Genomic DNA, 22,837 nt, shown 5'->3' on the forward strand with positions numbered 1-22,837 from the left:
ACACTGGGACATTGCAGTGCACAGTGAGGGTCTGGTAGCAGGATGTAACGGCAGGGGTCATGGGTCAAAGGTGCCTCCACGTTCCACATCTGCAACTTTGCCCAGACTGTCCGGGTTTTTCCCGTCAAAGTGGGCAGCCAGCCACACTCTAATGTGTATTAGCAAGACAAAGGGAGAGCAGAGGGGAGGGCATAAGATGGGCTTTGATTTCTCAGAGATTTATGGGCGTGATGAAATCAGCTTTGAATGAACTGGGCTTGCCCATTTTCTCAGTCGTTTAGCTACATCTGAAGACTCCAGGGTTTGTTCCAGGAGACAAACACCATGGATGAAAAAGGCAACAAATCTAAAGAGAAAAAAAAGAAAGGAGGGCTGCAGCTTCTTCTGAAGTCATCACATGTCCCATTCAGGGACCCATCAGCTGGCTGCAGCCCTTTGTATATTCTGCTTCACGACCATTACTGCCTTTACAGAGAAACTCCCAACCGTAGACTTATGGAAATGATTCTGAGGTGTTCCTGGGATACCAAGAAAACACTTGGCTGCCAACATGTAAAAGTCCTTGGCTGCTGCTTAACAGTTTAACACTAAGGGGAGTTAGGCATGTCAGTGAAATATCCTGGTCTTTATCAAGCAATTAAACAGTGTTGATATATGTATACAGCCACCACAGTACCCAGTGGATAGAGATAAGGGTGGCTTCCTCTCAATCCCCTCTCCTCCATCCTGCATGTCCTGTAGTAAATACTAAGTGCCCCTCAGTGACCCTCGCAGTGATAAATAACCCTTAAGGTTAACTACGTTTCAAATGGAGCAGTGAGGTCATTATAGGCCTCCAGAGTTTTCTTGACATCCTCAATATGTTATCTGTATGCCCAGGGACTTTTACCAGGGTAGTATTAACTGGCCTCTCTTTTGTGTCAGGACTGATGGAGTTGGGAGGAACGCCTTTAAACCAGCAAACCTGAGAATGAGATTTTAATCGTCTGTCTGCATGTTCAGCTGCCATAATGACTTGTTGTATAAAATGCACACAGGTTACACTATATCCCCGTGTATGTGTGTGTGTGTGTGTGTGTGTGTGTGCGTGTGTGTGTGTGTGTGTGTGTGTGTGTGTGTTTACCTATATATTGTGTGCAGGAGTGCATGTGTGCATGCAAATGTGTGAATCAATGGTGTTGGGTAATATGTGAAATAATGATAATGGCACCTTGGTGTCTGGTAGGCAGCTAAAAAAAGACTGCTGTTTGTTTTCTACGGTCTGTGCAAATGTCTGGAGGCTGAAGATGCTGTGATACGTTGAAAGTAGCATGAAGTAAAAAACAACAATTTTGCATTTAAAGTCGCTGTTCGATCAGCTTGTGTCCAGAGGCAGTAAAGGACAGGAAAATTTGCTTGCTTTCACTCCTAAATTAAATAAATAGTTTTGGTGTGATGTATGTTATATGTGAAATATTACATGTTGAAGACAGAAGAGAGGTTTTAGTCTCACTGCAGCTTCCCTTCTCCCGTTGCTGCAAGTGATTAAAAAAATACCACACAATATTGATCTACCATATTTAATCAGGGTAAGATGGCTGTCATAAAGTTCATGAACACACTGTACTTTCGTGTATTTGAGCGCTGACACCCATAAACTCTGCGTTTGAAGTTAAGCATAAGACATTTATAGACGTCTCTGGATCAAAGGCAGAAACCTATTTTAATCCACTATGGTGCCAACTTCTGAGAGAGAGCATGGGAGAAGATTAGTGTCATGTTACCCCAGTATTGTATATGCTTTAAACAGAGAAAAGAGGGGAGAAATACATTTTCTTCCATTATTAGAGAAACAGCAATATATGATGTGCCATATGTTTAAAAATCCAAACCACAGAGTCTGGTTATTTTCTGAAAACCTTCAAAGAAGCAGTCTGGAGCAAATGAATGACAAGACTGCAAAAGTGTGTTTCAGTCACCACCTAGTGGAATTCTAAGCAATTCTCGATTTATTTTCCTCCTTCCATGGCCCTGAATTGGCTGACTGCTAAAAAATACGATCCAAAATATAATGTAGATTTGAAGGTCATCAGAATATCTACTGACTTTTTTTCCCCTTAGACCTGCATAATTAAACAAATACTTAGAAATCTTCCTCTGATTTTTAATGTTAATGCATTTAATATTTTACATCAGCATACGGTACATGATGCAGAACTCTACTTGGATTGCCTAGTCACTGATCTGTGTGATGAAAACTGGGAAATTAAATCTGTAATTAATGGAAGATGGTGGGGAGAATCTGTTGGAGAGGGTTTTAAGCACTTCAAGTGACTTCTATGAGGAGCTTCCCATTACTGTGTAGCAGCCAGTGATCCACAAAAATCATTATTTTTGTTTGCTCTCCTCACAGAGATGCTGTTGACACATTTTTCCTCACATTTAACTGTACTCTTTGATTTGTGGAGTTTTGCTGATATAATGTCTATACATGGTCCCATGTTTCCAGCAGTCGACTAATATGTCCTCAAAATGTAGCCAGGTGGAGCTGTTTGCATTTTCAGAGTTTATTTGTTCACAGCCGATATGCTGGAGGATTAGTACAAATTACAAAAGTACATAGCTATCTGATCAGCAGTTTTTCTGATAAATAATTAATTAAGTAGTTACTGTGCAACGGGCATGTTTGATTTTGTAACTTCTCAGAAACTTAGATTTATGTGATGTTCCAACTGTTGCATTATTTTTTTAAGGTCCCATACTATCCTGTATTTATACAGTTTGATGTTATTCCTACACTAACGGTCAAAAGTTTTAGAATGCCCCAATTTTTCCAGTTTTTAAAAAAAATCGAAATTCAAGTAGTTCAAGTCCAATCAATAGCTTGAAATGGTACAAAGGTAAGCGGCGAACTGCCAGAGGTTAAAAAAAAAAAGGTAAGGTTACCCAAAAGTGAAAAATAACGTACATTTCAGAAAGCTGTTCTGCAGCAAGGTTGCTCAAGCCTTGAAAGTTGGTGCTACCAAATCCTACAGATGTCTCAACTTTTCTTGATCACTTACAACTCCCTCTGTCTGCATAAAACTAGTGTTTGAACACACCGTGGCACCACACCCTCCAGAGCATTATTTGAACTGTATTGTACTGCAGAAAGTAGTTTGTTGCTATAAAAATGGCGAGGAGAAGGCAAATAACAATAAAAGAGAGACAGACCATCATAACACTTAAAAATGTAGGTCTTTCCTACAGAGAAATTGTGAAGAAAGTCAAGGTGTCAGTGAATACAGTTTTCTTCACCATCAAAAGACATTCAGAAACTGGAGGAAACTCTGACAGGAAGAGGTCTGGAAGACCCAAAGTCACAACAGAATCAGAAGACAAGTTTCTGAGAGTCAACAGCTTGGTGATAGGCAGCTCACAGGACAACAGCTTCAAGCACAGCTTAATAGTGGTCACAGTAAGAACTCTCAGTTTCAACTGTGAAAAGAAGACTTGGAGATATAGGTTTGACAAGTCGAGTTGTAGCAAGAAAGCCATTGCAAAGATGTCAGAATAAGAAGAAGAGGCTTGCCTGGGCCATGAAACAACACCAATGGACTACTGAAGACTGGAAGAAAGTATTATGGACTAATGAATCAAAAGTTGAAATCTCTGGTTCATCACACAGGATTTTTCTATGTCGCTGAATAGGCCAAAAGATGGTTCCTCAGTGTGTGACATCAACTGTCAAACATGGAGGAGGAAGCATGATGGTCTGGGGCTGTTTTTCTGGATCTAGGGTCAGTGACTTGTACAGAGTGAGAGGAACCCTGAACCAAAGCAGCTACCACAGCATTCTGCAGCACCATGCAGTATCCTCTGGTATGTCCCTAGTTGGTCAGGGGTTCATCCTACAGCAAGATAATGACCCAAAACACAAGTCCAAGCTATGCCAGAACTACCTTAGGAAAAAAAGAAGATGGTAAGCTTGAAAACATGAAGTGTCCAGCACAGTCTCCAGACTTAAACCCCATGGAGCTGGTTTGAGATGAACTGGACAAAAGAGTGAAAGCAAAGCAACCTACAAGTGTCACACATTTATGGGAACTTCTGCACCAGAGTTGGGAACTTTCTGAAGAATATTTGATTTCCCTTGTGGAAAGAATGCCACGAGTGTGCTCAGCTGTTGTATCTGCCAAAGGTGGGTACTTTGATAAGTCAAAAGTTTAGAATATATTTTGGTTTCTAAATGGATTTTTTAAAAATTTAATTTGTTTATTTGTTCTATGCTGTCATTTCAGAGTACATTGAGACATTAACATGTATAATTTCCATTAAAAAATAGAAAAAAGAATAGAAAAATTGGGGTGTTCTGAAACTTTTGACTGGTAGTGTATGTATTGCGCTTATTCATCTTGTCAAAATAGGATTATATTGAGCCTTCATCTACAGTTTTGAACAATCATTTACAAATAGTTTTTTGCAATGCAGTTTCCAGTGATTCCTATAACTCTTATTTTTCTGTGATGGAATGGTTGAAACACATGCACCATTGTCACAAAAACAATAAACAATCATGCATTGAGGTTCTTTCACAAATGTGTTATAGGTCATCTGGAAAAAATGCCCAAATCTGCTAGGTCAAATATGTACAAACGGCAACTAGAATTATCCGTTTTGGTGATGTAGAAAGTTGTGTTAATCAAACTTAACCTTTTAACTTCTTGTGCATACTTATCATTGACTACAGTTGATGACTATTCTAAGCCAATTTCATTAGGGCTCATTTCACACATTTATTAGACTCAACTGCAAACAATACAATGATGCAGTCTAAAGAACTCAGCACAGATTTGAAAAATCATATCATTTAAACAACTGAACAAGTCAAAAAAGTCACTTTTAGCAGTTTCAAAGCAACTTCAGATCCCAAAATCAACTGTGTAAGCAATAGTTTGCAAATGTAAAGTGTATGGTAAAGCTGTGTCACTGCCACAATCAAGAATAGGTTTAGTCAGGATGGTCAATAATCAACCAAGAATTACTGAAATGTAGATCTGCAATGAATCAGTCACTGCTGGAACACAGATGTCAGTGTCCACAGTCGAACATGTTTTACATTGCCATGGGCTGAGAGGCTGCCATGCAAGGAGGAAGTCCTTGATCTGGAAGCAGCACCTTAAGGCTCAACTGAAATTTGCTGGTGATCACATGGACAAAGAAAAGAACTTCTAGAGGAAAGTTCTGTAGTCCTTTACACTAAGTAAATGGAAGAATTAAGAAGAAGGATTAAATTCACATTCTCCAGGAAATCCTAAAATTATCAGCCTGAGAACTGGGTGTTTCAACAAGACAATGATCCCAAACACACATCAAAAATGAACTTGTTAAATCAGGCCAGAATTAAGGTCCCGAACTTTCATCTCCAAAACCTAAACCTACAAAACACCTGTATACAGTGATGAAGAAACTATTCTTTGTCAGAAAGCCAACACATTTACTGTGCCTATTCTGTCAAGAGGAGTAGTTAAAGATACAACTAGAAGCTTGCAGATGCCTATCAAAAACACCTAGTTGAAGTCAAAATGGCAAATGGACATTTAACCAAATATAAGCATTTCTGTATAGATACTTTTCACTGGAAACTCAACACTGCCGTGATATACATGATCTTTACAAGTGTATGTAAACTTTTGCTCACAAATGTATGTTTTCCACATGAGTAACTGGTTACTGGGAGGATTTTATGTGTCATAGCTCCACCATGTGGTACAATAAACACATTACAAGCAGCAGACTGCCATTTGCTAGTTCTAGTGTATCATAACTGTCACAATATAGAAATATGAGTAATATAGAAATATTAAGACAAATTTTCACAAAATTGCAGTCAGTCTGAGAGAATAATTCTGAGTATCCTGAAAGTAGTTTCTCCAACTCTCGTAAAGAATGCAGATCATTGAACTTTCAGCACTGAGCAGAATTAATTTCAAAAGGTTTATTAAGAATACTGACAAAAAATGCAAACTTAAGTTTGTACAGAGCAAATTAAACACAGGACATGACACACTTGCAACACAAAAGTGGGCTATACATTTCAAGAATAGTAGATTTAAAAAAGCACCATTTTCAAAATTAGATTACAAAATGCAAAACATTTTTATTCGATATATCAAGTACAATGATAATTCAGAAAAACTTCAGTTTATTAGCACTTGTTATTTTTCTGAGGATTTTTTCATTTCCTTCAAGACAAACACAGACATTTTAAGTAAGGCACATTGTTCAAAGCATTCGACACCCTTTAAAAAAAAGAAGACAGAACAGTAAAAAAAAAGAAAAGCTTGATAGTCTGGCAGTTGAAGCGACATCTCTTTGGCACAGCTGCATGATTTGTGAGAGACACAAACTCTATAACGTAAATGACAATGTTAACTTGACAACACTATGTACACAATGCATGTAAAAATGTTATAAATATGTCTAAAATCCACAGACACTATGTACATCTTTGTACTGAAGCAAGGCAGGATTACTCGTCTTATCACACAAGAAGGATTTGTGGAAGTCGGATGCCAGCGTGCAGCAAAAGTCGATATGTCACCAACACATTTCTAAACACAGTTTTGACGACACTGTCACCACAGGAAACAGGCGTGGTGAAAATAAGCCGTTGTTCATTTACAAAACCAACAGGTGTGACATTTTCAGCCTGTGATTGGAAAATAATGGACACTGAAATACAGCAAAAAGAGATCTCTTGCAGTGATAAATGTCGCAATTTGGTGTTTACAATTGTTAGTGACACATGCACTTTTGTTGTATTGTTGGGATGTCAGTCTATGGTCTGTGGGCAGTAGGCACAGTGCGATGTTGTGGTAAGGGGTCTCCAAACTATCCCCTTCTCTTTTCTCCTCTGCTCCCTCTCTCATTCTTTCTTCCTCAGCACGATATAAATGAGGCCACTGATGAGACAAAGAGGGAAAGCCACCCAGGCCAGCACGTAGGCGTAGCCGAACTGTGTGATGGATGCGTCGTCCGGACTCATCACGGTGTAGATGATCGCCGCGCACATCACGAACACACCTAGAAAACACACGAAGACACGTGAGGAGTGAGAATGTGAAGGAATCTGGCTTGTGGATGATCTCACGGCTCCACCCGCTTTCTACTCGGGGTGTGACCCATCAAGAGAGTGATGAAGTCATACTCACTGGCCAAGATCTGGAAGATTGCGGTGAAGAAGAAGCGTCCACCCTTGACCAGTTTGAACAACTGGTAGAGAAATGCAATGAGGGAGAAGAAGCAGAAGAGCAAGGACAGGATCATGAGGGCTTGCACTGCCTGGATCCAGTCTACAAAGACAGATGGAGAGCATGAATTTAAACTCATTCATTATGTTGCCATGCCAGAGAACATCAGTTTGTTTTTCTGGAATGCAGACAAACCTTCACTGCTGGCTGGCTTGCAGTGGTACCCTCCATTATTTATCATGCAATTGTACCACAGATCTGTGCTCCTTTGCCCACCTACAGACCAGGCCTGGTAAACACAACAACAAGAACCATTTAAACACATTTCAGCATCCACAGTACAACGCATGGTTTTAATGGCGCAATCCAACGGCAACAGTTCAAATCGTTCACTTAAGCACCTGGAATCAGTACCAGCTTTTTTACATCAAGTATTTTTCTCAAAGTTAAATATGGACTGAAAGAAGAATGTCACAACTTACACTGACTGCTGTTGACACAATGAGAAGGATGAGAATGATTAAGTGCAAGATAAGCACTCCAAGCAGGATGAGCAGCATTTTTTCAAGTAGATCTAGAGGGACACAAGGAAAACAAAACAAAAAGAATTCAGATAAATTTACCATCAAACCGAATTCTCTCCAAGTGTGCAGCTCATCTCGACACCAGATGGCGCTATTTCCTCACTTCTGCACCAACCGCAATGTTTACTTCAATGTGAGAGTGTCGCCTTACATTCAAACATGAAAAGAAAGAAGGAAGGAACTCTTAATTTCTTCCCGATGGAGCTCAGAATGATCAAAGTTTAAAGTCAGGTTGTACTAATGAACCTGAAATACGCTTTTAAGCTGATTATGTGTTGATCTGTTTAAATGTCCAAATGGTTTAAATATTTTAAATAGTACTCTAGTTTTGGAATGTGCATAGTAAGTTTGAAAAAAAATGTACAGAAAAGCTGAGTAAGAGTGAATAATTCGCCCTAATTAAAGCATGATGCTGGAAAACAAACTCAACCCATCTGCGTAAAAAAACATTCCAGCAAAGTGCCGCCATGCGTGCGCCCCAGCCTTAACTTGAGTTGTAGTCTCAACTGCGAGTATCTAAAGCTAAAATCGGTGACAGATGAGCAAAACAGATTTTAAAAGTCGCAGATTCTAACACAGAGGCGCATTTTTTTTGCGTCAAAAAAGTTAATCCAAAGTCGATTTTAAGTCCAAAGACGGGGAAGTCCTGCTGTATGAGTGAGGAAAAAAAACGCCAAGGAAAAAAAATTAGTTCACCACAAGACTGAAACAAAGCGGGTTAAAAAAGAAGAAGATTAAATACATTAATCCAACTTACAAAAAAAGGCAAAGGGAAAAGGTTTGTGTCCGTGGAAAGGGTGTGCTGAAGTGGAGAGTTGGGGAAAAGTATCACCGCGCGTCTCTCAGCTCCTTCTTCTGTAGCTACTATTCCAGATGTGGCTCACACACCCCAGTCAGTCCCTTTCTCCGCCTGAGAACACCGCCCTGCAGGCCCTGCACGTCACCAGAGGCCTGTTTCTTTCTCTTTTTTCCCCCCCTCTCTCACCCCCTCTTTCTTCCCGTGGTAGCCTATCATCTGGATTGTTCTGAAGTCCACAGGATTGCATGGAGTCTCCTGTGGCGTTACTGTCCAGAGCCTTAGCAACTCTCTGTATTTAGCCCTAGAAACAAACATAATTTTACAGCTACTAAAGCAATGATGACACAAACAATAAAAATTAAATCAGGGCATGTTGCCTCTATCCTTCATTTTTACACCTGATATCTTTTTAAAGCTCCTATAAAAGTCCCTAAGTGATCACTATTGACATCCCAACTCTTATTGTGTGTTCTTTAAAGGCCACACCTGAAATAGTTTGAGCTGTGGCTTTTGGGAACCTCAGGATGACTCTTTACCTTGTTCCACTAATTAAAAGTAGCTAGACAGCTCTACTGACCTCAGAAGTGCACACTGAGCTTGATAAAACACATATGTCCAGCAGTCCGGTTAGTGTGTGTTTACATGTAAAGGCATCGGCCCTGTGGAGGCCCCGCGGTATGCCCAGAATGTGCGTGTGCGTAAAGCAGGCCCCCTGTTTACTCCTGGGTCTGTGGGGAGAAGGAAGTGCCAAAGGGAGTTAACATAGTGCAATGTTTCAGTCATGCTAAATTGATGGAACGGCTTGGTTCTCCACACACACACAAAGAGTCCAGAATGAGTGACAAAGATTGCCCAGCCGCAGCCCTCTGCAGCTCTGCAGCCCTCATTACACTGTGGTCTCCGGGCCATTTCCTCACAAGTGACAAAAGTTGTAAACCAAACCAGAACACAAATGGCAACAGCGACAAAAGAAGTCTAAACGCGATTGCTGTGATCATCTGCTGCAGTGAGAGAACACAGCTCCTGCCTCTCTCTCGCTCCTCGCCTTTGCTTTGCACTTTTTTTTTTGGCCCGTCAGGTGGATTCCTGTGGTCTGTGTTTGTAAGCACGCAAAGGGGATGAACTGTGGACTGCTGCCCAGGCTCACTGTGGGATGCTGGGTGAGGCGGTGCTGCGTGTGCCCCAGCAGAGCAGGAGAGACAGCTCTTTGAGCATCAGCCGACCACTCAGCTGGACACGCTGCTGTTTATGAAGATGTAATTGGTGCAGCGGTCAAAGGGCCAGGCGGTGCCAGCAGCAGCAGCAGGGTGAGGAGACAAACCTCAACAAAGTCCAGCTGGAGCAGGAGTGATTGTAGACTATAAATGTCACAGAGGTCTAACATTTGTCTGTGGTCAGACAGAATTCACACACAATCCTGCACTGTTACTCACACAGTGCACGTGTACGGAGTGGAGTAGTAACAGGACGCATCTACGTCCTACTGAAAATCATTCAAGGAATTTAAATTCTACAGTTACAGTGTTGGTGCTGTTGTTGTTGTTAATTCTCATAATGCAGCATCTGTAATACATTCCCTAGCAAATGAAGCTTCATTGCAGTGAGTGCCCCACCCTTTCTTTATTACTTTATTTGATTTAATCATTTGTGAGACTGCAATAAGTGCATCATTATGCAGTGGTTGGTTGTTTATAATATCTGTTTAGAAAAGCATGCACATATTGCTTTTCTAATGAATCTCAATTGATGGAAGTTTTGTGATAAATATTTTATTATGAAAGACACCCCTTGACAATAAATTAAAAAAACTCCATTATTGTGAAAACACTCAAAAGGATATTGCCAGTCTCTTTGACTGATTACTTTGTTCTCTCAGTGATAGCTCAACTGCAACACTGATGAGTTATGATCTTTGTTACATGGCTGAAAGCACACTGAAAGCCATCCAAAAACTGCCCCCCCCGCAAAAAAACCCCATTAAATAAAAGCGCATAGCTCTCCTTTTCAAAGTGAAAGATTACAAAGCAGCAAGGCAGCAACAGCTCGACACCACAGTCGATGCCATTGTGGCGAGGCTGCAGCTGAAATTTTAAACTGACAGATCTCTTATTATGAAAGGATTCACCAGGCCCCAGGTGAGCTATTTTAAAAGGTTAGTTTTTTTAAATGCTGAATTATTAAGTTTGTGAAAATTAACTGGACAGCTTTAGCTTTATTTTATTATTTTGTTTTTATTATTTTTTATTATGAACCTCACTTACTTGTGAAAAACAAAACATCGTATTATTGTGGTTAAGGACCTCTTTGAAAACAAGATAGCATATCTCAAGTGGTCATTCCCTAACAAAGAATTTCAATAAAAAGAGCTACAGTGCTGTTTAAGCATCACCTCGATCAAAACAGCTGACATCAAACCAAACCACAGAAGTGTCATACTGTTATTTAATGAAAATACAAACTGCAATGTTATGAAAAAAATCAGTTTTATCAGGAATGAATGTAGCCCCAAGAGATCAACTCTACACTATTCTTGCAGTTACACCGATTTGTGCTGTTATTGGCTTCATTTGAACAGCGGTTCAATTTCTTTAAAGATTTAAATCTGTAAATAACCAATGCTTATGATTTGGTTTTAAGTGTAAACTGCCAGGAGTCTAGGTAAGTGCTAACTTTCACTTTCCTTTTTACCTCAGTGCAAGTTGTGTCAAGTTTGTAAAAGGCTCGCATAAAAAGTCAAGCTTAGACTTGGGACAAGGAGCATTACTGGAACAGTCTGTTGCTTTGTGACGGAATGAGTCAGTCTCAGTTCAAGTCCAACCCTGGTACACAGCGCTGGGCTCCACCTGCAGGAGTGGCCAAATGACTCTTTTGGAAGAGCAACTTGGGAGTGAGGGAAGAGTGAGACAATTAGGGATTAGGTTTTGGTTTTGGATGTGACCCCAGCTTGGCTGCCTGGAGGATGTCTTAGCGGGACAGCTTGACAGGAAATTTCACTTGTGGGAATATGAAGGAATGAAGAAACGCCCCTTCACCTATGGAAGGTCTATACCAAAACAGGAGGAAACGCTGAAACTCTGACATCAGTCCAGTCAGATGTTATCAGGAGGAGCAATGAATAAAATAAAAAAATACAAAATGAACATCTTTAGGTCACCACAACTACAAAAGGATAGATGCTCAATGCACACAACTCCTCACAGAACTTCATTCTTTTGTTAATGTTTTGGTTAAATTGGACTGTTAATGACCGGGCCTGGTTTGATTAGGATTAAGTGTCAGATGCATCATTCGGTGTACTGTGAAACCACAGACAGTAACATTCTTCTTGCAGATGCATTCTCTGCTTTCCAGGATGTATATGATGCTGTCCTTGTGCTTCGTGATCCTCAGGGCTGAGCTGACCTCACTGTGCTGTGCTTAGTGTTTGTGTTTCACCACTTAGTGACTATCAGGTAACATCCCAGACCCCATGCAGGAGGAGCTGGAGAGAAGCCTTCTAGACCCAGACCTGTGTTAAAGGATTGCACACTTTGCAAGGCTATGTTAAATCGTTGACACACACTGATGCTGACAGTGGCATACATGTTGACACGGACCATAAGTATGCACAGAGAGATTCTTTGACAGGCTTCACGTGTGTCAAATATGACCAGACCCCTAATATGCAGTGTCTTTATCTTATATTGGACTGGTTGTGCAACCAAAAGTCTCCCTGGTGTGCATGAAATATGCAGGTCTGTGTAAAGGTATGAAGCAGGATCACATTAGATCATTCGTGCAATACATGCCCCGTCTCACCTCTTCCATTTTAAACACCAAAATGAACCATGACCAAGCTGAAGATCTCCACTGGCTGTGAGTTAAATCAGATAAAGTGGGCCAAGATGTTTGAGAGGGGTGAGGGCTTTGTTTTTCTTCCCTTTAGAAATGGGCCTGTCCCTCCCTGTGAAGAAACAACAACCAAATAAATCAGAGACATACGGCATGACGAACTCCAGATTGTGGCACCCTAGTGATCCTAAACATGTGCTAATCATTAGTCCCTGGCTTCCTGTTGGAGTCGATGTCATCAGCACACATATCCCAACAGGCAAGACTAGCATACAAACTGTTGCTTGGAATCAGAGTGATACTGGCCTCAGGGGTTTGGAATGAAGCAATAAAAAACTATGAAAGAATTCAATACGAACTGCCTTCCTCTCATTTTGACTCAGTTCTCACAGTTCTGTTATCTACAGATAAATATCTAAGCTGCAACCGCCACACATGTTAGTTTATTGTCATCACAATCAAATGTGTCTGAATAGCAATCATGGTCATATAATTAATTTGCTTAGAAATGTGCTGCTAAAATCCCCTATAACTCCCCGAGAAGAAAATAATCCCCGTCTACTTGTTATCAGTAGTTTTCTCATTCCTGTTGCTGTGCTATCTTTTCCTAGCAGTGTATCTGTGCTGCTTTGACAGCTAACATTGCACCACTTCCTTTACCGGTTGCCAATTCAGACTTTATGCAAAGAAAGGTGTGTGCCAGCAAAAATGTTCTTGCCGAAAATGTTGCCAGCCCTTTGTAGCTTTTGTAAATCAGGTCCACCTGCAAGGAGCTGACTATTGGCGCTGTATCTGAGGCATGTATTTGTTGTGCTTTTGTAGACCTGACATGCAGAGCAGCTTTAGAGGTCAAATGTAATGATAACTCAATGTAAACACCTACTGAGCTCATGTATTTTCTGATGTAAGATTTGTTTACATGGTTAGTGGTGATGAGCACATCTCTAATATCCTCAGCTTCAAGAGGTTTTTACACATGGCTACACTTGGCACTGGCTTTTATTAATTCTTTGTGCAAAACAGCTGAGCTGATTACAAGCCTCAGGGCAGCTAGTAAAGGGCTGTTGTCTTGTGTGAAAGAATGAAAGGAAAGTGACAAGTACAATCATCCTTCGGTATGCTGTTAAACAAGCTTTTGCCTAATCTCTATCTAGATCAGACTCGCTGCTCATCACTGAGTCATCTGGCTCTTGATACTTGAAACCAAATCTTATAATGGAATTAATAATACTCACTGTGTTTTGGTTTCTTCCCAGAATTTGGAAAGGAATATGTTTAATCAAATGTTGGGAAATGTGGTGATACATATGCATATGTATTGGGTAGCCTGGTGACTGTACAGTGGCCTGGCCAAAGGAAACTGTGGCCTTGCTGCAAAGCCTGGCTTGGAGTTACTGTGTGTGTGTGTATGTGTGTGTTCATCCATCGGCATCAGTCTGGACTGCAGCCCAGAGCAGCCACTCACAGAGATCTGCGCCAAACCCACTGACAGCTCCTCTCAGTGGTGGAGTGAAGGAGGAGATGAGGATGGACTGATAAACTCTGGCAGACACAGTGATGCACCAGTATGACACACAATCAGGATGCACACACTGGAAAACATCCACAATTTCACAGCCAAATGATTATTTTCATGCTTAGAACCCTTCTTTGACCCCAACGTTAAGACTAATAAATTACCCTGAATTTAAATAATTTGTGAGAAGTTCATTTTAACATTTCTACTAGTCATGTAAATGTTAAAACTCTATGAACAACCAAATCATACTGTCGGCAAACTGGTCTGTCATTTTGCTCATATATACACTACCGTTCAAAAGTTTGGGGTAACTTAGAAATATCCCTTTAAAAACAACAACAAAAAAAAAAAACGTTTTTTTTTTTTCAATAAAGATAACATTAATCAGAAATGCAATCTAGACATTGTTAATGTGGTAAATGACTACTCTAGTTGGAAATGGCTGATTTGTAATGGAATATCTACATAGGGGTACAGAAGCCCAGTTCCAGGAAAACATGAAATTGTCTGGGTGATTCCAAACTTTTGAAGGGTAGAGTAAGTTTGTAGAAACATCCAAGTCTCCCAAATGATGAATTCTCATGACTTTGGAAACTCCTAGACTTTTCCTCTAGTGTCGCCATGTTTTAAATGAATTATCTCACCAACTACTTGAGCATTACCATATAACTTATTAGCCATATCTGTGTTCCACTTAGGATCATTTTTCCAAACAGTGGTCAAGTCGAGATGAAATTTGTTAAATACTTTACAAAAATAATGACATTTATGCTAATTGAGCACCCTAATGTGCCAATTAAGACCTAAGTAATGCCTTGTAGGCATATAAGAATAGATGTACAGTTGTTGAGGTAGATAGAGCAAACTTGGTGCCAAATAGGACTTAATGCCTGTGACCCCACTGCTATTTGATTGAGTGCTTGCCAGGTACAGTTATCATTTGCTCGATCTTGGTCAAAGTTAATCACTTTTGAAGAGAGCAACTCCATTCACCATGATCAGAGTGAATTGTGTTTTACAGCCCCTTGGTTTCTATAATGAGATGGAGTGTTTTCTGGTCTTGCATCTGTCCAGAGCATTGTTTTCCTGACTATTCTTCATCCATCTAAAAACACCGTTGATAATGTGATGGTAATAGGGTAACGCCTGCCTCCAGATCTGAGTGTGTCAGGTAGGTTTATCTATGATTCTCTGCACAATGTAGAAAACATGATAAGACCACAATTAACAGAAAGACAAATGTGCAGTTAATGTAAGTGCTAATAACTGTCATAACGAAGCACAAACAGAAAAGCCATTTACCCACACTAACTGCAGCTGCATCAAAGGAAAATCTGGAGAGGATGTATCACAGCACTGGCTACGTGGTTTAATCATGTGGTAATATGCGTGAAATATAGAGCAAACAAACCAGCAGTCTCTGCTTATCATAAAAGATGTGTCCAAAATCCCCATTAAGCACAGATCTTGCAGATTATCTCTTTAACAGAACCATAAGACAAAGTAAGAAAGTGCTCTCCTCCAAAACTGCACATTTTTCACACGTATGAAGAAAGGCAGAGAAAGAACAGCTTGATCTACACAGCCTACAGCATTAGCCTTTATTACTCTGGCAGGATTTAAGACATAACAGATCCCACCCACTCCCATCCCAGATGAGCATCTCTCTTGATCCAGAATGACGAGAGACGCTGGGATGTATTGTTATGCTTTACGCGTTCCAGATGAGACCTTGCCTGTGCCCCCGCCCATATGAGTGTTTCAGAACATGTGTTCTAGTAAGTTCCTCTGTGTAATGAATTTCATCCTTTCATGACAAAAGATAGGGTGTGGTCAAGAACAACAAGCAGACTTGGAAAGAGGAAAAAACTATTTATGTCTATTTCTTCATTAACTTTGTCACGGTCCCATTTATTTGTATTTTTTTATTTAAGAAAAAATGGGAAAAGATGACTCTAAATATGGACTTAACCACTTTTCAAGACCAGCCACTGAGGTTTAGATCATGCAGCCGGAAAAAAATACAAAAAATTACATTAAATCCCATCCTTGGCCATATGGTGCAGGCAAGCAGTGAACTCAGAGAAGAAAATATTGCATAGCAGCTTGGATTGAACTCCCTACTTTTTCAGGGCTGTGGGGGATGGGATGGAAAGACTTAATTGAAAACAGGGGTTGTTTTTATATTTTTCCATTATAAAGTTACCCTTTCAAAACAATTACTTGGGGTCTCATTACACTGAGCCTACAGTGCAGCTTCAGCCTTGTTAAACAAAGCTGGGCTCCTGCAAGACATAATGTTTGTCTTTTTAATAACTAATGTATCATATAGATACCACAAGTACAAACATGTGCTGACCACATACACAACAGCAGAGAGATGCAGGCTCATGGAAAATAGTCACATATTTCAAGTTGCAAACAAACTCCCTCTCTTTCTTGCTTTTTCTTACAAACACACATGGAAAACGACACATACAATCACGTTGCAGCTGACAAGCTAAAATGCCACTTTGGGGATACGGGGGTTTTCCAATGAGAATGTTTAATTCTCTGAGGTCACGGTTGGGTTTGTAGATCTCCAGTCTGTAAAAACTACACACATGGTTGTGGGAGGAGGGAGAAGGCCGCGCCAGCCAAGTCCTGAGAATCACCAGACTAACAGCAGTGTATCGTTGCACAATGGATGACTGGAAACTTCATGGAAAACTGGGAGCTCTGTGGTGACGTTAGTTCTTTTTCACCTCTTACAATTGTATCAAAATATTGCGGCGACTAACAATGCATAGCCTAAAGTCTTTCAGTTTCATTACTGAAACCAGTGTTGCCCATTTACAATGGTGTTAGATGATGAGTAAAGGCCTGAAAAATGACCAGTGCCTATTTTCCTAGTAAAACTGCTGGTGACCAGGAAATTCCGAATCCTATCCGCAGTTCTTTCCATTGAGTATCCTTTCCGCTGTGTGCATGTGTGTGAGAGAGAGTTTGGTGTCTGTTTGAGTCACTGTCTGGCTGGCTGTCCTCCTTCTTCAGTGAGAACTGATGGGACAGGCTGCAGACGACAAACAGCTGGAGCAACTATAACACACACACACACACACACGCGCGCACACACACACACAAAGTGCAGGCCACCGTGGTCACACCCAAGGCATCCCAAGCATGCAGGGCCAGGCAGTCACACAGTGGTCTCTAAATATGCCTACGGCTCTGAGGGTGAGTCACTCTCTCTATGCACGTCTGTGTGTGCATGTATGTGAAAAAATAGGGTCAGTGTTTGATAGTGTCCAAATTGGCAGCACTGTGTGGTGCCCTGGAACTCTTTGGATATATCATATGTCACTAAAGATGGCTTCTGCTAACAGTAAGATTAAGAATGGATAGACGGACCTGTAACAGTGGGCCATGTGTCTCCTCTCTCCTCTCAGCTATCCTCCCATCCCAGGGGCCATCAGCGCTGTGACCTCACCCTGCCTCCACCCCACTCCTCCTCCAACACTTCCTGGCCAGCCTAAAGCTGCAGCACAGCTGGAGCATGCAGCAGGAGAATAGGGGAAAAAAAACAGGGATTTGGATGATTACTTAACCAGCTGCATCTTCTGAGCTCAGAGCCAGACACGCCTCTACATCCCATGCAAAGCTTTGAGTGTTTATGTTTAAAATAAACAGTACAGACAGATTGAAATTTCAAGCCTAAATCCACCCAAATGACAGATGTGAGAATGCTAAGGTTGTTTAGAAGATCAAATAATTACGCAGTGCTGTTTTTGACACTGGTTTTAATCCAGCATTTGAGTGCACATTTACATTTATAGTATGCCTGCAGGATGGTTGCTCCTTGTACAAGTGTTTACCACTGCTGTTTGGGATTCTTCTGTGACTTCTCTTCAACAGAGCAGAAAATCATATATGGGTGAATTTTATCTGTGCCAAATGTGATACACTTTATTGCAGCTTGCTGAATTTTCTTTTAGAACTTGGTTTAAAAAATAAATGCCACTCATACCACTGTGCAAATCCTCCCCTTCTTTAGTCAGATGTTTAAACTCATAAAATCCTGTCTTTAATTGATTTATTAAAGCAAAATGTAATTCTGACCTAACTCAATTTTTCAATAGCCAGAGAAAATAAAATAAATACAACACAAGTGAACCTAACCAAAGAGGAGACACACAAATACACACAACACATCTGTTGACGGTATGTCAGCTCTGATTGGCTGTGTAAACTTGGAGGAGGAGAGTTGAAGCCTGGCTGGTAGGACGATGAGGGGAGCCAGCATCAGCCGGACTTTTCCCCCTCTCCTCTCCAGCTCAATCCAGAGGGAACCATGGCCAGAGGGAGGGGAGCATAAACTGGATGACAGAGTTGTTAAATGGAGGACCAACACCCAGTACAGTGTGTTTTAAAGTAATCTCTCCACATGGAGCTCTGGGATTCTTCAACCTAGTGTTGTTTTCTGTCTGTAGTCACACCCTGATTTATGATGCTGTTGAGATTTGAGGAAAGTGAATGAGCCTTTAAGCTGTTGCAGTGTTTCCACTAGTGAAGCGAAGCTTGCGTATAAAGTTGCATTGAAAACAGGAAGGTGATGGACTGTAATGGAAAGTCTGTCCGACTGGATCTGCCAGCACTGATATTAGCAAGTGCTCTATAAAATCACTGAGGTTCACCCATGTGAACAGTGGACACTGTGTTTTATAAATGCACAGGCCTGAACACAGCTTCAACTCAGTTGACCAAGTGATGTAAATTAAAAATAGTTTAAAAATCCTCCAGAACAGCTGTGAAGTTCAAAGCATTTTAAGGCAATATAATTATGGATTTGCATATCTAGGTATCCTTTATGGCATTTGCTTATAAGTGACTTTAAAACTCAAAATCTGCTCATCTAGGCTTTAATTTGAAAGTAAAGTGAAGAATGTGAAAAGCTAAAATTAGTTTGTAGAAACACAGAGATGCTCAAAAATGTATTCTATACATCCTAGGCCAAAAATATATTGAGAATAATTTTTAATAGTTCAGAGAGGAACTGTTGAATGAAATAAGGTGTTGTAGAAAAGGAGTCACTTCTTTCCAGGTCCAGCTCAGGCATCAATCTCAGAGAGCGTCCTTCAGCTGCATCTGCCCTTGATGAGATGGTGAATGAGTGGCACTGGTATAGCTCATTATGTTGAGCAACAGAGAAGATTAAATTGAAGGGGGTCAAAGTTTAAAGTCAGACGATGGAGAGTGACCTTTTGTGATCCCTCACTTCCTGGTCAGCTTTAGAGTATCTCGCCCCACTGTGGGCATGCAGTGTCTACCAAACAAGGGCCGTATTGTGTGGACATACAGCACCGTAGGAACAGTGCCAAGTCTGTCTTGGCAAGGATGTCTCCTCGATGTGATCCGGTGTGATCAGCATCTGAAGCTTCTTTTTTTTTTTTTTTAATCAATCATGGGTTCACTGATAAGTTTACTGATACATGGCGAATACCTTGTTTTTGCTATATGTAGACATTTATCAATTCTAAATTTAAGGAATCTTGCCTGAGTAACTTTATTTTATCAACAATTGCCCAAAAGCTAATCTGTAAAGGTTTACATCTGACAGTGACCTAATGTTTGGTTGTACAAGTGAGTTCAGGAGTTGTATAGAGTGCTCCCCTTCCTTCAGTGTCAACCAGGCGTAGACAGGCCTTGGAGAGGAAGAAGCCTCTGGCAGAGCTGGGGGTGTATAGAGCAGCAGAGCCCCCAGCCTCATCCATTGTGGTCATGGCTGAGTGCAGGCCAGGCCCGCTCTCCTGGGGACAACACATGGCTGCAGGACCCACTCTCTTCAGTAGAGTGAGACGGGGTTAGCACAGTTTTCACACAGACAGAAGGGAAGAATGGAAAAAAGAGGGGATGAATCATTGTTTCTCTGCTTTGGCAAAAATTAGTCTTCCATGTTCAGCTTAGCACTACATGCTGGATGCAGAAAATGGGACACTACATCTGAGGCATCACCGTGGGGTTGATTTTATGACTGACGGCTGTTTTGAAATCATTACGCTAAAAGAAAAACACATCAAAACATTTTCAAATTATTCCATTTGTTTGATTTGTCATTCATGGCAAAATAATAAAACTTTGTTGGATGCACTTCTGTGCTCTGTTGGGTCTAATGGAATTTTAGAAATTGTGGTTATGCAAGATGGAAAAATAGTTTTTTTCTTTTACAATGAAGATTTGAGTCCAGTCCAAGACGTTATGACACAATCTTCACATTTATAAGGAAAGTGCTAGTTGCAGAAAGTCTGGCAGGAAGACCAAGACACACAGGAGCTGCTTCCTTTTAAATAGCTTTTCCACATGAGAAAGCCATACCCACATGCTGACATACCTGCACAATCCCTGAGCGGGAGGACGGCGCTGATGTTTAGAAGATGGCCTAATTTTTCACAGTCCTCGGCAAAGGCATCTGAAGCTCTTTAAGGCAAGGACACCAGAAAGGTTTAGCATCCTCCCTGCTCCTCCCTCTGTCCTCCAACCATGTGTGTGTGGTCTCCTGCTGCCGGCCCTGCAGATCCAGGTTTTGGAGGTCAAGAGGTCAAAACTGGGTACTGGAATGTTTATGTTCGCTGCTCCTGTTAACACCAATATCCGTAGTGCTGCGTCTTGCTCTCCTAGAGGAATATCTCTGAGAACACAAAGGCAAAAAAGTGCTTCCTAATGATAGTGTTTGTTAGTTTGACTGTCTTGCTCTTTGGTTTCTTGGAACTTGGCAAGCTGAACTGAAGTAAATACGGCAAAAGATAAATTACTCTGGCAATAAGTGCTGAGATTAAATCATTATAAAGACAGCCAAGGAAAAATGTCTTTACAGAAAGACTAACAAATACACAAAATGATCATCAGAGACGATAGCAATTGAAATACAGTCAAACTTCATCTTAGCAGAAATAGGGAAAAGAGACTGTTAAATAAAAACATCAGTGTTTGTGAGGACAGATTGTTCTTGGCACAGTTCAGATTGATTACATCCTTTAAGGACAGGCCTTCTCACTCTGGTACAGTACAGTAAGCCCTCCTGGACACTGTGCATACATTTGGTCAGAGATCTGGGTATCAAAGGATGCCTGGATGGCATCCAGTTTTTTAATTCTCGCTACTAACCATAAACACCCACAGTTGGGGCTTTTCGACCACGGCACTCGCTTTCCAGCTGTGTGCCAAAAAACAACTCCATGCATATACACTCCCTCACATGCACACCGCACCCACACACTCCCCCAACTCTCCTCCCCTCTGTGCACAACTACGTAAGAGAAACGGCTGTTTGTTTATGACCCATTTTTTAAAAAAGTTGTTAAATGCTGCTGCAAATATTAAAAAAAAAAAAAAAATGCTGTAGCTGCTTGGGGAGTGGTCTGGACTTTAGGCAGGGGGGTGAAGTTCACAAACTGATGTGTGTGTGGGAGGGGAAAGGGAGTAGAGCCAGGCAAAGGACGGAATATGAACAATTTCTTATTCTGTTCCTTTTCTCCCCCATCCCCCAATTTTTTTTTTTTTTTTACTTCCCCTCACTCCCTCTCTCTCTGCTTCACCCTCCTCCCTCCTCCACCTCTCCTTCCTCAATCCCCTCTACTAGCAGGTTGTTTAATACTTTCCAGATTTCAGCATGCCTTCAGCCTCCTGGAAGAGTTGCAAGTCTGCTGATGGAATTTGGCGGAAAAGGTTGTGGGTCCAGGCGGGGACTCCTGACATAATAAACTTAAAGGCAGTGAGCGCCTCCCATTGGTAGCTCCAGTAAGAAAATACGGTTTTCAGAAGGGGGGCTGGAAACCAAATGACATTTGACAGCCTCAGAAGCAGATGAGAAACTACACGCAGGGTGTTTGAGAGGGAGAAACAGCTGCAAGGCTCCACTCAAATTACAATGAATATCTATGTTGTGAGGGGGGAGGTGAGCTGAGCCCCCTGAACAAATCAGCGGTCTCCGGTGTCAAGTTTAAATGTGCTTGAACAATTCAAACAGTTGTGTTCACGTCCTGCCTTTTACTGCAAATCATCCAAATGATCTCATTTGACTGTCTTGAGATGACTTTGAGGTTTTTGCTTTTGACAATTATTTTTCTGCAGATACACTGGGATCTGAATGACATAAAAAGAAAGCTCATCCATAATTCTGACGTTTTCAGGTATAAGATGATACAGAGGTATTAAAAGATCAAATTACAACTCCATAGTCACTGACACACCCATTGCTACAGACTGGAGCTACGTGCAGCCACTAGATGGCAGTAAATATCAAGCTTTAGATGAAGTGATTTGCTCCATGGGGCTGGAACAGTCCGCAGTACAAGCGAGTGATATATAATTCTGATACAAGCAGAGAATAAAGACAAGACTCTCCGAATGAAACGCAAAAGTGGTGACTAGTGAAGATTTAGTCTTTCCTCCTCAAGGAAAATTCCTAACAATCTGTAAGAAGAATAATGACTTTATACAGGCAGAGAAAAGAAGAATCAATACCACTACTGGTTTGTATTGACCACAACAATCAATATAAATGGCCTGTTTTTTACCACAAGTGTAAGAATAATGACTTTTTCGAGCCCTCTGGCAGATTGGACATTGACATAATGTGACTATGAAAAACTCAAAATGGAAAGAGATTAAACATCCCCTAAACTGGAGATGAAAGACCAAATCGAAATGAGATACCAAAGGGGAACAGAGCCAGTGTTTTCCTACATGCAGTTTTAATGTGGAGGGATGCAGGGGTGAGCCCTTGAATTGTCTGCAGTGATTGTTAACAAAACCTAGTGCGCTGAACTTTGCCCAGGCTGTGAGTCGGCTCACTGGTGCATGAAGAACCAACGCATGGCCTGCAAAATCAAAAGTGACAGAACAGTTCTGGGATCTA

General features: G+C 41.1%; 1 protein-coding gene across 1 annotated transcript; it reads right to left on the reverse strand.

The window, feature by feature from the left end:
• Positions 1-5,941: 5,941 nt before the first annotated feature.
• Positions 5,942-8,702, reverse strand: LOC111564635 (peripheral myelin protein 22-like). Its single transcript, XM_055004903.1, has 5 exons — positions 8,554-8,702; positions 7,694-7,785; positions 7,407-7,500; positions 7,173-7,313; positions 5,942-7,044 (listed from the first exon to the last, which is right to left on the reverse strand). The coding sequence occupies exons 2-5, from the start codon at positions 7,769-7,771 to the stop codon at positions 6,887-6,889; spliced, it is 471 nt and encodes a 156-aa protein (XP_054860878.1). The 5' UTR covers positions 7,772-7,785; positions 8,554-8,702; the 3' UTR covers positions 5,942-6,886.
• Between the last annotated feature and the right edge of the window lie 14,135 nt (positions 8,703-22,837).

This window comes from Amphiprion ocellaris, chromosome 19 (assembly GCF_022539595.1).
Source record: "Amphiprion ocellaris isolate individual 3 ecotype Okinawa chromosome 19, ASM2253959v1, whole genome shotgun sequence".
NCBI classification, from domain to species: Eukaryota; Metazoa; Chordata; class Actinopteri; family Pomacentridae; genus Amphiprion; species Amphiprion ocellaris.

Excerpts from the sequence above, each read along its gene's own strand:
- LOC111564635 (XM_055004903.1), bottom strand. The coding sequence starts at position 7,771 with ATGCTGCTCATCCTGCTTGGAGTGCTTATCTTGCACTTAATCATTCTC. Across the intron at positions 7,314-7,406 it reads CAAGCCAGCCAGCAGTGAAG|ACTGGATCCAGGCAGTGCAA; the intron begins GTTTGTCTGCAT and ends CTGTCTTTGTAG. Across the intron at positions 7,045-7,172 it reads AATCTTCCAGATCTTGGCCA|GTGTGTTCGTGATGTGCGCG; the intron begins GTGAGTATGACT and ends TGTGTTTTCTAG.